The sequence below is a fragment of the Oenanthe melanoleuca genome, chromosome Z, assembly GCF_029582105.1.
Source record: "Oenanthe melanoleuca isolate GR-GAL-2019-014 chromosome Z, OMel1.0, whole genome shotgun sequence".
NCBI classification, from domain to species: Eukaryota; Metazoa; Chordata; class Aves; order Passeriformes; family Muscicapidae; genus Oenanthe; species Oenanthe melanoleuca.
The window spans coordinates 4,179,766-4,196,715 of record NC_079362.1 but is presented as its reverse complement, the minus strand read 5'-3'; the positions used below and the strand labels follow the sequence as shown (position 1 = coordinate 4,196,715).

At 42.0% G+C, this 16,950-nt stretch overlaps 1 protein-coding gene across 2 annotated transcripts in view; it reads left to right on the top strand.

Annotated features, from left to right (window-relative positions):
• Positions 1–689: 689 nt before the first annotated feature.
• MCTP1 (multiple C2 and transmembrane domain containing 1) overlaps positions 690–16,950 on the top strand; it is a 211,652-nt gene continuing 195,391 nt past the window's right edge. The window contains exon 1 of one of the 2 annotated variants that reach the window (XM_056514365.1): positions 690–1,434. In XM_056514365.1, the coding sequence (XP_056370340.1) occupies positions 856–1,434 (579 nt within the window). In that variant the 5' untranslated portion in view covers positions 690–855. The remainder of the gene's footprint in view (positions 1,435–16,950) is intronic. The other variant, XM_056514366.1, reaches the window with a different exon arrangement.

Genomic DNA, 16,950 nt, shown 5'->3' with positions numbered 1-16,950 from the left:
ATGATACCCGAAAGCACTGCACAAAGGTATGGCTCACTCGACATAAAAAATATTTCTTCTGCTTGTTTTTTTTTTCACGGAACGTAAAAGATTTGTTCTGAAATCACACCGCTGGTGCGACTTTTCTTAAAAAAGAAATATCCAGAAATACAGAGCTAGAGCTACTAGTACAGCATGCTACGATAAGAGAACATTTTTAAATTAAAAAAAAAAAAAAAAAAAAAAAAAAAAAGACGAGAACGGCAGCCGAGCTGGAGGTTTTCCCCCCGTAACTGGCGGGCTGGGCTCTGCGCTCTGCTGCCTCTGAAGGACAGAGCCGGTGACGAGGCCGCTTTTCCAGCAGCGCTTTCTGCACGTGCGTGTGCAAATCCCACCGAACCTTCCCTGCACAAAGTTACCGCAGGTCGGGGATCATGCCTGCACTGCAGGTGGGGAGCCGGGCAGGGCAAAACCCCCGCGCCAGCTCCTCTCGGGGGTTGGTAGAGCCGCATGTATCTACACGCGAGCCGCCGCTCCCCCCGCGCCTCGCCGGTAACTTTTTTGCCGGGCTTCGCGCCGCACTCCGTCACCGAGGGATCACCCAGGCTGGTGGGCTTGGGGTGGCAAACTTTCTGCCGCGATGGGCCAGGGCGGCAGTCCCGTCCTTCCTTTATCTTCAGCACCAGGGCTGCAGCACCGTCCTCCCTCGGGCGCGCCACGCCGAGCGGGGGGCGGTGCGGCGGAGCCCTGCGCTCGTTCCGGCAGCGGGCGCCGCTCCGTTTCGGCCCGCCCCGCACCGGCGACAGGGCGACAGGCTCCGGCGGGCTCTGCTGCTGCTGCTGCTGCTGCTGCCGTCCCGGTCGCTGGAGGAGAAGGATGGAGCCGGGCAAAGAGCCCCGAGTGACCACGGGGGAGAAGCCCAGCGAGCCAGAGCCAGCGGCTTCCTTCCAGGCCCGGCTGTGGAAGAACCTGCAGCTGGGGGGCAAGGGCCGGAGCGGCGGCGGGCGGGCAGCTGCCGAGCGCCGCACTGCGGAGCCCCTCGCCCCGCCGCCGGCGGCCGGCGGCAAGGGGGACCTCCAGCCCGGCGGCAAGTGGAGCGGCTTCAAGCGGCGGCGGCAAGTGCTGGACCGCGTCTTCTCGTCCTCGCAGCCCAACCTTTGCTGCTCGGCCGCCGAGCCGCTGGAGCCGGCCGGCGAGTCCGGCTCCGCCCTGCGCCGCCTGCGGGAGCACCTGCTTCCCCAGGGCAAGGGGCCGCCGCCCGGCCGCCGCCCGGAGCCCGCCGCCGGCGCTGAGGGGCCGGCGGGGGGCAGGGAGGGGCGCCGGCCCGGGGCGCACCTGTCCCACCAGAAGAGCTCCTCGCTGCCCAGCACCGCCTGCCTGGAGCAGCTGCTGCAGGGCTCGCCCCTCGCCGGCACGATCCAGGACCAGCGGACGGAGGACGGCGACGGCGGCGCGGTGAGTGCCGGCCCGCGTCGCCTGTCTGCGTACAGGGGCGGGCGGGAGGGATGAGGAGGTGGGAAGGGAGCTGAGGTGAGGCGAAGGACGGCCACGGCTGAGCCCCAGCCTCCCTCCCGCTCGCTCGCTCGCTCGCTGTTGAAGAGTGCCCTTCGCCTGAGGGGGGAGCGGCTCGGGTCCCGCCCGCGTCCCGGTCGGAGCCCTGCGCTCCCGCCGTGCCAGGCCGCGCGGCGGGCCCGGGCTGTGGGCGCTCCGCTGCCAGCCCTGCTCCTGCTCCGCGGCAGGAGCCGCCTCCCTCAGACCTTGGCTGCATAAACCATGCAGAGGAAAGGGGTCTCGGAGGCTGGAGTCGGGCTCCCCTCGCTCTCACGCCTTTCCCCAGTGGCCGCCTCGCATGTCTGTGAGGGCCGTCTCTGCTGGTGTCTGCTCTTAACACATGCAGCGCAGCTTTTCCTCAGGTGACCTCGTCTTTTTTCCTTGTTTGGTTATCCAAATTTGAATTACTGTGTCTTTTGATTTCTGCGAGACACACAAACGGCGACCGCTAGTACACATTTAATAGAAGGCAGGTAATTATTTGGTAGTTACACACTGGGTACTGTCTCATGCAGCCGTCGGTTCAGTCTGTGAGACCATCGTTCTGGGTGTTGGGAGAAGGTAGTAAACAAAGCCATAACTCTTCCGACTTCAGTTTTTAAATTATGTGGTGAAGCTACTGTTGATAGGGGCTGCTGAATCTTGGAATAAATTTACGACCAAAGTGTAAAACATATGAGTATTTTTGGATCTTGTGTAATTCTAAGCAGTCGTCCACCTTTTTCAGGAATAACTGACTAATGAATATTATTATAATTGTCTTGTGTCATAATCAGGGAGAAATGAGCAGCTGAAGTAAAAGGCATGCTCGTGTGTTGTCAAAAATAGGCTGTATAAATGCATTTGGCTCTTGCCAGAGTAGTACCTATGCTAATGAAGAATGATAGTAGCTCTGCAGTGATTTGCAAGTGTACCTTGAGGTCAGCGGTACTTCAGTGACCCTCTGCAGAATTCAAAGGAGTTTGCCTTCACAAATATGGGACCTAGACTTAACTTTGTGTCATGGGGTTGTTTTGGTTATAATCACTGGCCTGGCTAGAAACAGCTCTTGGTTATCTCTTGTATAATGGTTATAAAGGGTTTAGATAATTTCTTATTGAGGTGGGATTATTGTGACACGTGAAGTGGGCATTTCCCAGTGAATCCCTTCCTCGCCAAACCCCTTGCTCACAAGAATGTATTGCACATTGTAAGTATTTAAGTACTATTGTTTGAGATGACAGGACATTATTCTGCTTTAAAAGCTGCTGAATCTGCCAATATGAAAATGTGTTACTTTCTTCAGTGTTGTTCTGTTGTGTTTAGTAAAGAATTGTAAATGTTTAGTTACAAAACAGGTCAAGTGCAAGTTGTGAGGGCATTACTCTTGTTTAGAACAAGGTACAGTCATAGCATTTGAAAAGGATACTGTGAAATCAAATGAATTTAGGCTCTAGCAGGATTATGACCGATTACTCCAAGTGTTTTCTAGTATTAATTTGGGCTGTGCCTGGATGCCAGATATGCAGGTTTTGATAATAAAAAAAGATTGTTTGTGTATTGGTGAAGTTTGCAGAGCTGCTTCTCGTGTTTGTTTCAGAGTGATGATCTGAAACAGAATAGCTTTTCTGCTATTTCATAATAAGCACTTTCACTGCTTTTCTCAACTCTAAAGTATAATCTCACTTGGGTTATTAAATCCAGTTTAATTCACCAGCGTCACTGAGTTATAGGGTATTTGGGGAAATAAGACTCTAGCTATAGAGCATTGTTGTTTGTCTTCAGGTATGCCTGGTACTCCTCAGTTATCTGTTAACAGAACAAGTACCTTCCCCTGTGAGCAGCTGGAGTTTCCAGTTCAGTGTACCTCAGGAGTCAAGTCTTGCATGCTTACAGACTGCACCCCAGAGCAACAAAATGCCTGCCTAACCTCAGCCATGGCCTTTACACCCCTCTAAGGATTTGGGGTTACATGTCTGGTAGCATGAGTTTGGAATAACATGCATTTTTCAAATCCAGGTTTTACTTTCAGCACGTGGTTTTAACAACTGCAGGGAACCAAACTCCAACCAAGCTGTTCCCTTTCCACCTGCGCCTTCTGACAATGGAGAGACAATAAGAAGAGATTATGAGTTAAAATAACAATTTATTAAAATCACAATAACCATATCAGTAGCAAGAAAAGTGTATAAAAAGAGGATGTCCCACCCACGAGCACTGGGAACAGAAGAAGAAATGCTTCCCAGAGACAGTGCCTGGTATGTACTCCAAACAAAGGCAATATGGCCATGAGAGCTCTGGTGGTTTCATGTTCTCATCCCCCCAGCCCAGTCTAAACAGGGCAAGAAAACCCCTCTGAATCTGGTGCCGTGCCACGACCCTGGACCACTCCAATAGTTTGGTTCTTGCACAGTATTCTCTGGCTCTGCTGGGGCTTGGGCTCTGAATGGCTCACTGGCCTTGGCTCTGCGCCGCCCCTTCTCTCTCTTCTTTTTTCTAATATTCCCTGGAGCAGTTGCCTTGCTGTCCTTCAGCACCACATCTTAAAGCCACAGCTCGGAGGAATGGGAAAGGGACTGGTGGTGGTGAAGAGGGGCTGGGTCCACCTGGCTGATCCCAATACCTTCTCCCTGGAGAGAGCCAGGCAAGGTGGTACACTTCCCTACCTGCTCCTTGGCTTTTCCTGCTGGGACCACACCCCCATCAACCACTGTGATAATGTGTGTGGTGTGGAATAAACAGCATTAAAGCTCCATCCCATTTTTCTGTAGCCAGGACACAGCAGCACAGACTTTCAGCAGTGTCTGGATTTTCACTGTCTTTCCTTGCAGCCTTACGTGTCCAAAGGAAAAAAAAATCTCATTAAAATGAGATTAAATTACCTAAAATAAATCAACATAAAATTGCAACTTCTTTTAAAATATATGTAAAATTTTATTGAAATAGAGAGAAAGCAGATGCTACTGCCTCTTTTGGATCAAGACTTGAATTTTTTAGCAAATCTGTACAGACAAAGATCTACTACATATTTAAGGGACATGGTGGAGAGAAATAAAATCCCACAATAAGTCGAATTTTTTGTGCTTTTAAGCTGAAATAATACAGTTGTCATCAGTGAAAAGAAGCATAAGTTAGTGGATGGGAAGACTTTAAAATGTAAGATTTTATTGTGAAATGTAATATTTGGCATAATCAAGTCATTTAGATTTAATTTGAACTCATTAAAATATGGATTATTAATATTGCATTGGGCATGGACAGTCTTGCAGAAACCTGTTTTTTTCAGTATTGAATAAAGCTTCTGTTGCATTGAATAGGATTAGTATCTTGGTTTGAGTAGAGCTAAACAAATAGAAGTGTACTCTTATGCAAACAATACCTATTATATTTGAACACTAAATACTAACCTAGTTCTTTGCTGCAGACTGTATACTTTTCCGAGCTGTGTGTGGATATTTTTGGAAAGGCCATTTTAGGTCTTAATTGGCAGAAAACTTAGGTTTCTTTTAAACAGTAACTGGAAGTGCAACTGTGTGTTTTTAGGACAAATAAATGAATATACTTGCAATTATACATCATCCTTCCTCCGTTTTCCAAAGACTATGAGACAGGTTTGCTTGGCCAAACTTTTCATAACTGTCCAAGTGGCAGGCAGTCACTGCTGCCGTGTAGCTGAGAGCCAGGTGTGTGCTGCACCCTTGAAGGACTCAGATGATGGTGATGGATGCCTCCCGGGGTGTCTGCACTCCAGGAGCAGTGTTTCACAATGTTTGTGTCTTAAGTGTGCTGCCATGGCCCAAGGCAGTGAGGCAAGAGTTTTTCTGTTTGTCCCTTTTAATTTTCCTTTACATGCTAGCTGGAGCATAAATTTATCTGATGGTGCCTGTGCCAGCATGGCCTTTCTCTTTAATGTGAGACATAGCTTTGCATGAAAAGTTTTATGTCACTTAAATTTAGTAATTTAGTAAAAACCAGGAGGATGGAAATACCCCTGTTTCTTAATATTTGTAGTAATAGAGACCCTACAAGTGTTTCCAAAGAATATTGATCTGGGCACATGTCATATTGAATCAACAGTGAACAGGAGAGGGTTCTAGATTGAAGGAATGTCCAGGCTGCAGTCTGACTGCCGCAGCGATAGCTCTTGTGGGCACTTCTCTCCAGTGTGTTTTCTTGCAAGATAGCAACAAAACTGATAACAACAAATTTTGTGATTTCACGCTCTTTAAAATGTGTCCAGGTTGATCCGTTACACCAAAATGGTGGACAGGTTCTTAACCCCTTCCCTCGACGTTTCCAGTTCTGTGAGTGGCTGTGTGTATAACTTGGAGATGAGATATGGGAGAGCACTGCAGAGGGAAGATGGGGGCTGGCTGGAGCTGCTGCTCAACCTCTAATTTCTTAGCCATGAGAAAGCAAGTTTCATTAATTTTGTGACACAGGGAGCTATTTGTTTCATTAATAAGCAGGGATTGGAAAACAGTGGTCTAGAATACAGACTGGTGAGGGATGAGATGAAGTGAAAAACTGGATATGAAAGACCCAATAGGGTCTTTTCCATTCTTACAAATAAAGATAACTATTAGTCCATAAAGAGTGCGAACTGTGTTGCACAAAAGGAGGACCTGCAGAAAAATGGGGAATTAAGTGAGCTTGGTTTTATGAGGAGACTCCGGGCAAAGAGCATTGTCTTGTACTGAGATGCTGGGAAAGAGAAAAGAAATCATAGTGAGTAGAGTACAGGCTGAGCTGGGAGGAAGCCTGAAGAGAAGAGAAGGGAATTTGGATTTAGTGTGAAGTGGGATGCAGAGCTAATGAAGACCAGACTGTCATACCATATACCATATTTCTCTGCCTATACCAGAATGAATCTATAATTGGCTTAGAGCTGTTTGAGTCAGTGAAGTTACACAAGGGAAAAATTTGGTTTGTTTGTTATAATTGGCATATGTCACAGGTAATTGATCCAGCTGAAGAAGGAAAAAGAGCAAGAAAAGACAAAAGGCTGAAATGTCAATGAAAAGCTACACAGATAATGCACCCAAGAGGATCTTAATCGCTATTTTAATTTCACTGAGAAAGATGAAGGTGGTGAGAAATTTTGAAAACTGCTGACTGTCAAGGATTAATTATCTTTTCCTGACACAAGGCCAGTACAAAACAGGAAGAGTTGGAGAGAGCTAATTTGCACAGGTATTTGGAGCATGACTTCAGAGCAGCATAATTCTGAAAATTAAGAGGGCAATATTTTAGAAAACTGGAGAATGCTTGCGTGGGATGTGGCCATAGGGAATGATAGATGAAAAAGTGTTTAGGCTGGGTGAGAAGACCATGGAGCTGGTTAAATTAAATAGAAATAGCAACCAAAAGCTGTTGCTAAAGTTTATTTCTTATAAGACAGTTGTTGCAACTGATCAAAGCTATTTGTTTCTCCAAGAGTTTAGACATCTGATTTTGTTACAGAATGTTCTGCATTGCCCAATTTTTCATAGTATTAATCTCTAATAAAAGATTAATCTTTGACCAGACTGTCAGTTTATGGTATTTTAATAGAGTGTTTATATATTACTGGAAGAGAAATCAAGACATGGCAAAATAGAGTTGTATTTAATTATATCTTGAATGACCTTTGCTTAATTAACTAAAGATCTGCAGAGTTTTCAAAGTGAGCTACATTATTTTTCATAATTGGCCAGTTTGCATTTATCCTCATATGAAATATTTAGATTTTTTAACGTGAACAAATAGTAGCTGTTGAATTACTATGACTATCTATGGCCTCATTTAAACTTTATTTCCTCTTCTCCTCACCCTTTGCATTTTCTGCTCATATATAAAGGTTTTTATAGTAAAATATTTATATTGAGAATATAATTACTACTATTGAGAATAGTAGATGTTAGAAGGATAGGAATTGCCACAGTCCTTGCACTGAAAGATCAAATAAATGCTTATTTTGTAACACTGCTGTGAAGTGTTTAAGTTTTAGGATTTTATCTGAATTTCAAGTGACTATGTCAAAACTCTTGCTTCAGTGTACTTCAGAATGTGTGTTTCATAACCGACTGACCCATGATGAACTATTAAAATTTAAAAATACAGATACATAAACTTGGTTATAGCACTAGACTTTATCTTTTTTTTCTCAAGAAATGCTGAAAAATGTTCCTTCCCTCATTTTAAAATGCTGAATGCAGAAAATTAGTCATTCCAGTAAGACTTACCGTCAGCTACTATATTGTTGCGGACAGAATTACTTTCTAGTGTTTAAAAAAATATCACTAAAACAATTTTAAAACTGCCACTACGTCATTTAGCACCAAGCTTTGTAGAAAGTTAACTGGTTTGTCTTGTGTAATAAATGAATAGACCCAATTGTCTTTTTTTTTTTTTTTGGTGGGTGGGTGGTTTTTTTTATGATGGGTTTTTTTAGTATTTTTTATGTGGCTTTGTTTTGTTTTGTTAGTGTTTTTTGTTTTTTTTTGTTTGTTTTTTTTATTTTTTTTTTTTTTTTTGTTGTTGTTGTTGTTGTTGTTGCTTTTTTTTTTTTACTTCTTGGATAAATTTCTGGTCTTTGGCAAGATGACTGAGAACTCACCTTTGATCTTAAGACTATATTTGCCTTTTCCTCTCTAAACTTACTATTTATCCTAGATCTTCGATATTACAAGTGTCTTCTAGGTAATTATAATATAATGTAAGCCCTGAAGCTTTTAAGTTTAAAAAAAGGAATATTTTCTCTTCCTTGTAAAAGAAGGCAGAATTCCTCCAGTTCTTATCTCTGGTAGACTTAATTTTTCAAAATGACGAATTAGATCACCTTTAGTCCAGTATGGAGTTTTTTTAATGTGAAGTTTGTGTTCTGCTCAGTGTATGTTCCATTCAGTGTAATTCTGTAAGGGTGAACTGATGACAAACTGTAGCAAGTGCACCAGAATGATCTGTCTGTATTTGTAGATATTGAAGTCTTATGGGGTGGGTGCTGGTTTGCAGGTAAACTAGCAGGAGAAATTAACTCCACACAAATACCTGTGAGAGATTTCAAGCTGGAGTTACAATTTAATAGGAAAATTACAATAAAGGCAGAAAGTTCAGAAATACTGGCTTAAACTGACAAAGGGTACAACCTGGCCCCTGTTGGTCAGGGTGGTGGCTGCAGTCCAGTTAAGCAGTAGCTCCTGAAATGATTGTTGTGACCTTGTCAAAAGCAGTCCTCCTGTAGAAATTCGGAAATACCCTCCTCTGGATACCCATTGGTGGTGGTTGTTCTCCCAGTCCCAAAAACCCAGATTATATATGGTCAGATTCAGGAACGTTCAGTGCCTTCCCCGGGGCAGGGAATTCATCAACTGAGGAAGCCAGAGGTTTCATATTTCAGAGGCTTAGGAGCAATGATACACCATCACTGTCAATACACCTAGTTTTGAAAGGTTCAGACTGTGCACAGAGATGTGAGGTCTGTACTGGGATTTTTGTTGGTAAAGGCACCTCATGTTTCATGTGAGTGATTCTTTTGGTGAGGAGGAAGACTGTCTTATCGAGTCAGGTAATTAATAAGGATGGTGAGCAGTCTTGTTCCTTTGTACTCTGATTGGTTGTTGCTGATTTGCTTTTGTGCACAGTCATTTTAGCAAATAAAATAATCACAGAGTGGATTGTGTTGGAAGGACTTGAAGGATCATTTTATTGGTTTATAAACTGATGGATATAAGTACTGTTACATGGATAATTTGACACAAAGGGATTTTTTATAATTAGGATAATACATCATGTAGTGTATTGAATTAGTGGGATTAGAATGTATCAAGTTGTCCTAGTTTCTGCCAAAGACAGTGTTAATTTTCTGACAGTTCCCATGAGGTTGCAGCCTGGGGCCTTGCAGCACCCCCGGGTTGTTGTGCTCTACCATTCACATCATCATGAGGGGCAGGAGTAAGGGGGTTACATTTCTGCAAAGAAGGGGAATGTGGCTTTGGGTAGAAGAATAAGGCACTGTGTGGAGGATTTCCTGCCATTTTGTTCCTTTTTTCCAGGGAGCAAGAGTTGAATGCAGTGGTGGGGCAGCTCCAGCTCTAACTGTGGTGCAGTCACATGGGGTTGAACTCAGTGAGCATTTTGTGTGTAAATCATCTTCTCCATATAGTTGCTATTAGTATTGTTGCTGTTAATGTTTGTTTTCTTATCACATTGCTGTTCACCAATAAATGGTTGTCTCAATCTATTTCTGCCTTTTATCCCTTTTACTGGCTGCATAAGGCTTTATTTCCAGCTGGGTTTCAACCAATGTTTAAACGAAGAGCTGTTCAGAGCCGGTTGAAAAAATTTGGTACAGAGCCCCCTGATTACAATGTTGCTTGGTCTGTGCATGTGCCTGTGGTACCTAATCACACATTCCTGTGTGTGTTCTTCATAATGCTCTTTTTCAGAATGGGGAGAGAGATCAGAATGGCTTTGTTGCTGTACTGTGTGATATACTGTATGACATGATAATATCAAGGGCAATGAGGATAATTTGGGATGTGTGTTCAGTGCTGCTCTTCTGCCTGGGCCTGGGGTGGTACCTCCAGGAATTAATTAATAATTGAACCCAGTTAGGGGGATGGAAGTGGGGAGGATAAATGCAGTAAGCCCATCGGCCAGATAGGATAGATCAAGATGTAAAAGCAGGCTCTACAGTGCAGCCAGGGTGGTCCTTCCTGGATCTCTGGTAAAAATTATCCACAGAGACTCAAGGGTAACCCTTGGGTTTCTGGAGTCAGGGATAAGAAGAATCTGGCCTGCTAATACTAACTAAAAATGAGATCCTTGCAGTTTGTTGAAGGGGTTTGGGCTACTTCAGAAGTGATTGGCACCAAAGCACAGCTCCTCCTGGCACCCTGACTGCCGGTGCTGGGCTGGAAGTTCAAAGGGGAATTCCTTTATGCACATCATGCCACTTACACTATATGGAGTAAGTAGATGGCTCTGACCATCCAGTGACCTTGAACAGGAAACAGCCATCGCTCAAGGATCTTGGAAATTATCATGAACGCAAAGGTGAAAATTTTGGATTATTGTCAGGGGAGCAGAAGGAAAAGATGACATGTGCTGAGGATGTCTCACCACATAATCAACTACCAGGAAATAAAAATAATATATGCTCTATTTTGTGATAGTTCCTGCTCTGTTATAGGAGTATATTGAAAAAAAAAACAGCTGTGTCATAGAGTCCTACATGGCGAGTCACAGAATCTGTGGAGGGACAAGGAGCACCAAGTGAGGTTGCAGAGCTGAAAGCCATCCAGCTGGCTTTAGATATCACTGAATGAGAGAAATGGCCAGTGCTCTACCTCTGCACTGACTGTGGATGACAGTAAATGCAGTGTGGGGGTGGCTGGACCAAGGGCAGAGGACCAGCTGGCAGGACAGAGGCAAACCCATCTGAGATGATGAGCTGTGGTGAGGCATCATTGGCCAGGTAGAGAAGCTGGCTGTAAAAGTACATGGGGTAGGTGCACATGCACCCAGGAACTGGGCTAGTGAAGAGCATCCCAGAAATGGAGAGGTGGATTGGGCTGCCAAGATTGAACTGTCTCAGGTGGATCTGGACTGGCAGCATAAGGGTGAATTATTTCCTACATGATGGCCTCAGGTTATCAGGGAAGAGTGGTAAAATAGAGATGGGCTTGTGATCAAGGGGTGGACTTAACAATGACAGTATGTCCCAGGTTATCCATAACTGTGAAACATTCACTGCAGTCAAGCTGCCAAGCAGGTAAGCCACTGTGGTATGGTGGGTGATGGTTGAAATATAAATACGAGGAGGCCTGGCAGATTAGTTACATCATACACCATACAGACTGCCAAGGCAATTGTTACGTGCTTACAGTGGTTTAAAGAACCACTGGATGGCTGGAGATGTACCCTGTGCCTTGTGCCATTGCCTGAACACCATCTTGGGGTTTGAAAACCAAGTCTTGTGGTGACTTGGCACCCCAGAAAGAATGGAGTTGGACAATGAAACTAACATTAAAAATGTTTCAGAGACACCTTGGCCAGAGAGCATGGTACTGAGGAAGAGTCATATTCTCTGTGATGCAGTACCCAATGAAAAAGTTGAATGATACAATGGACTGTTAAAAACCACTCTGAAAACAATGGGTGGTTGGGCCTACATTTAGCAAAGGCAGTCTGATTAGTTAACACCCAAGGCTTTAGCACTTGAGCCACCCCTGCCTCCACATACTGTAGAAGGGGATAAAGTCCCCATGGTACATACTAAAAATGTGTTAGGGAAAACAGTTTTGATTAGTTCTTCCTCCCATCCGTGGGATTTTTTTTGCTCAAGGACCTGGGCGGACAACTTGGTAGATAATGCAGAGGGTCATGAAAAGATGATTTGTATCCCAAGGAGATTTGATTCTTGATTGAGAACAGTCTGTAATGTTGAATTGTGTGTGTAATGTTTGTTGCTGAATGACCCTACTGCTATATGTCATAACTACTATGGACAGTATGTGTGGGGGAGATGCTGGAGTGGTTCTTGGAAGATGTTTTTACAGTTGATGTCTTGTTACCTGCTTTGAACTTTAATTTAGATAATAAATTTGGTTATTTTTTATAGTACAAACTGAACTCTCTATAATATTTTCATGTTATCATTTAGCAAGACAAAGCAAATAAGAATAAATAAGTGTGATTTTTTTAGTGAATACTTACAATTGATTCTGGTAAAATTTAACAGTCTCTACTAAGCTTTGACACAGAAATTTCTGAACTAGGGACAGGTTGTGTTCAAATTGAGTCACATTTTTGTGATGCGCTGATGCATCACAAAGGGTTATTTTTGTCATTGAAAGTTTTAAGTAGACAAGATTTAGTAAGGAAAAGCAATAAACTTCAGAGGAAATCCTGACAATAAGTGAGACCATGATTTCTGACAAAAGAAAGTGCAAAGAAAGAAGAGCAGGGAAGGCAGAAGTGGTATTGATAGAAACTCAGTCCTGTTGAGACAGCAGCCTATGTGTGCAGCTTTAGGACAGCTCCTGCTGGATGTCCTGAAGGATTTGAAGGAGATAGCTGAAAAAAAACAAAGATAAAAGTTCCAAAAGCAAAACCAGTTGAAATAAGTTTATAAGTTGACCTACACTATGCCTGAGCATCCACAGGATTTATTTTACCAGTGAATGAGACAGCCAATCTGGCACTGCAGGACTTTTTTGCAGTGTAGGATATGTGTGTAAAAACAGGAGATTGACTCCCATCGACCACAATCTATTCAAAATCTAGGTTCCAGAAATAAATGAAGGAATTTATAGGAAAATGTGAGAATGTTTGCTTTTAAATGATGGGAAAAGAGAAATAGATACTACCAAATATCATTTATTATTAAATGATAATTGAAATGATGAAATACTGATAAAATTGAAAATCAAAAATTCTGCAATGCCTTTTAGCAGTATGCAGTATTAAATCATGGAAGAAATTTCTGAAAGAAATAGAAGAAAGGAGGACTCCTGTACTTGAAAGTAAATGCCTAAAAATAAGTATGTGGTAATAAAAATGAATAGATTGAAACACGTTTAGACCAAGAAATCTGATATGATAGACTCAAGAAAAAAAGTACACACCCTAAACTTCAGTGAGCTGTTATAAAAAAAGTAACTTTTTCTGAAATGTGGCTCCTGACAATTTCTATGACTAAAATCTGTTATTGTCAAAACATTAATTAATGATAGATATTTTGCACGTTTTTGTACAGATAAATGCAGTCAGAGGATTCCAAATATGACAATGCTTATGTTGTTAAAAAGCTTAGAATTTTGATATGCAAATAATGTTTTCATGTTAGTAACTAGTTACTACTTGCCTTTGACCCTTTATTGGAAATGTGAACTCAAAACACTTTTCATGTATTTTCTTTTTTGTTTGTTTTTTAAGGTCAACACATAGAGAACAAAAGAAAGGGAAAAACCTCAAGTTTTAAAAGGGATTTTTAATTCCGCAATTTTTACATTAGTATTTTAAAAAGAAACCTTCATAAGAGTCAAACAGCAAAATCAAGGATTCAGATGATCTGTTGATAGTTAAAATTTCATGAGACATTTAGGACCCTGAAGACTGGGACATTTTTATGAGTAACATAAACAGATATTTGTCATATGGGAAGTTCCTCTTACATTTTCAGACTGCTTTTATCTGCCTGAATTCCTGTTTCTATATGCTCAGATCTTTCTGATTTTATTTGAAGGTCACAGCTCATGTTGGGCAGCCAGACCACAGTGGGAAGTCAGATTGCTGCACAGAATGTGAATGGCAGAGCTTGCTCCTGCTTTGCTTTCAAGACAGACATCACTCAGACAGTGCTGGGAGTATATTTGTAAATTTCAATTCCACAGGCTTAAGCTAATCTTAGGTTTTATGGCTAGATAAGTAGAAATTAAGTTTTTGACAAGTGAAAGTATTTGCCTTGGCTTTAGCCCTGAATGAGAAGTGGTGGGTGAAGGAAGAAGCTCTGTTATGAACATGCACAAATACATGTGTGCTTCCAGAAGTATTCTCAGGGCTTTAAGGAAATGTGGGAAGAAAAAGCCTTGCAAAAAAGAGTAAGTGGCTTTAATGGGTTAGTTGAAGTAATTGCATTATCTGCTTCTCATGAGAGCCTGTGTGAACTTTTCTGTCAGCATACTCCTCATCATCGTAAGTAACTTAATAATTTAATAACTGGTTTTCTCTTTGTTTTTAGGAATTTTTAAATTTATTTAAAGAATATTTTTCCCCTGCACTTTTCCTGTCCTGCGGTAACCTATTTGGTTTGTAGATTCCAGTAGCATTAAGGCTCTTCTGTTAATAGCTAATGGGTTTCTGTGGGAGGGATGCTAATCCAACATGCTGGGAAATCTGCTGGGAAGTTCCCTGACATCATTTCCCCAAGTCTTTCTGCTTTAGTTTCTATGGCAATACTATGCTTTTCTCATCAGTGTAGTGGTGGTAAAGGCAATTTAATTATTAAACATCAACTTCTCCATCGAATATTGTAGCTTCAACAATAAGGATTTTGGTTTGGGTTAACCAGCACGAGTACAGCTGCAGGTTCTCTTGGTAGTTTATTCATCTGGGGCTAAATTTAGCTCCACAGCTGAGCTGCACAGGTAGCCTGGAGTAAATCTCAGCCATCAGCAGCCACCACGGTGAGATGCTATTTTAGCCAAAATTAGGAGACATGATTCTGCTTTTGGAAGACTATACAGCTCATGGTTTAAATAATAATAAATGCTGCACTTTGCAGTGTTGCATCATCCAAAATGAATTGCAGTACAAATTTGCTTTATTAGGTGGAACAGAGTCTAAAAAATACCCACCTTTCCTTAAAGGAGGCAGGTCTTCCACTGTAGAAGTTTTAATGTAGGGCTTTGACCTTAGCCTAATATTATGTACATATTTAAACAGATGACTAATTTTAAAAATAATAATAATTTTTCTCATGCAGCATGAGTACTCTTGTTCTATTTGAACTTGGAATCTAGGTAATCTAATTACCTATTTACTAACTAGCCTAACCTAGTTCAGATTTATTCTTCCACTGACAGATTTTTGGATCTTCTATGTGAAGATTTTTTTTTAAACAATTAGACAAATGTGCATGTACATTCTTATCACAGAATCATCTGGGTTGGAAAAGATCTTTGAAGTCATCAAGTCCACCCCAACACCACCTTGTCAACTGTACCATGACACAAAGTGCCATGCCCAGTCTTTCCTTAAACACCTCCAGGGATGGTGACTCCACCACCTCCCCTGACAGCCCATTCCAATGCCCCACCACTCCTTTTGTGAAGAACTTCCTAATGACAAACCTAGACATTCCCTGGTGTAGCTTACAGCTGAGTCCTCTTGTCCTATGAGATGTGTTTACGTGTAGGAGTATGCATAAGGTATTTATCATTTGTGTACATCAGTGCTACAATAAAAGAAACTTGAGGTGTCACTGCCCTTCAGTAACATGGCGTTAGGAAGCCTATGTCACTTCTCAGTGGCATTTTCGTGGTTGTATTGGTTATTTTCTGTGCCACTGAAAACCGAATCAGAATATCTTTTGTGTGATCATGAAGGGAAGTGGTTTATCAGAGAACTGAAGAGTGAAAAATGTGTGTCTGGTGTAATGCCAGGGGAGCAGTGACACATACCACCAGGTTTCTCTGTCTTACACTAAGGTGTTTGGTGCTACTGATGCTGTTGTGTAATTTAGGATCTGTATTTCCTGCGTGTACTGTGTTTATTTAGCCTTGGTCCTGTAAGGGGATTAGCTTAAAGAACCAGGACATTCTGGCAAATCCTTATTCTCTTTGGGATGAAGTGTTCTGTTCACCAGTAACATTTTAATGTATCTCACATGTAGTAGAGAAGATGCGAGCAATATATTGTCTTGAGATGTGAATTTATATATTAAAAATATACGGTTGGGTTGCATTTAGTGGTAAAATAGCACCTCGTCATGCAAATGGAGAAACTGATTAATTTGTTGCCTTTCTGGATAAGGGAAAAGTGACTCAATTTTATGATTGTCTACATTCAGAATCTCTGTGGGCAGTGGCACTCCGAATTTGGGTAATTGAACATGTAAGTAGAAGATTGCTTTTTCTGTGTGTCCCTGAGCAGATGGTCCTGTGGATGAAGGCACAGAGGACTCCTGTAGCAGCTTTCTTAAATTAAACACGGAGCAGAGAGAAGAGCTTGGCTTTCTGCCTCTTTGATACTGGATATCATGAAGAGAAACTATGTTAAGTAGGCAGGTCTTAAGCCCGGTCTTCATATATATCTAGAAAAAACGAAATATCTTTCAGCAGTTCTAATACAGTAAGGAAACTCTGAGGTGGATGCCATTTACTTTACCAGTTAGCAAGTACCTCACTTCTGTAGGCAAAATCCAGTGGTTGTAGTGATGGCAAGTTTTTCAGCCGTTGCTTTACTGTCTTGTCTTGTAGCATGTTTGACGGAGGTGGAGATCTGTTGGAGCAGTGATACATGTGAATAAACTCTTATTGTTTCAGTTGTATTTAATTGTATCATTATACAATTGTTCTGAAAGAAACACCAATGTGTTACGTGAGTTATGCCTGTTCATACTAATTATCTCTTTCATTAAACTTAGAGAAGTCTATAAATAATTCTTTAAGAGTGGTTATAAGTAGCTCTTTTATATTGCCTGTCACAATTAATATTAATAAAATTAAATACTAGTTACTTGTCAAAGGAGAAAACTTGTGGATTTCTAGAAAATATTTCCGTCATGCTTTTCAGGTAACCCTACAGCATAACCCAGCAGATTGTTGCCTAGTGATGGAAAAGAAACACAATACTAGTAGTAGTCACTAAGCCAAACAGTTAATCATTACAAAGTGTATGCTGCTGGCACTGGAGTTGTATTATTATTTCCATCCATTATAGCAAATTAATTTTTAT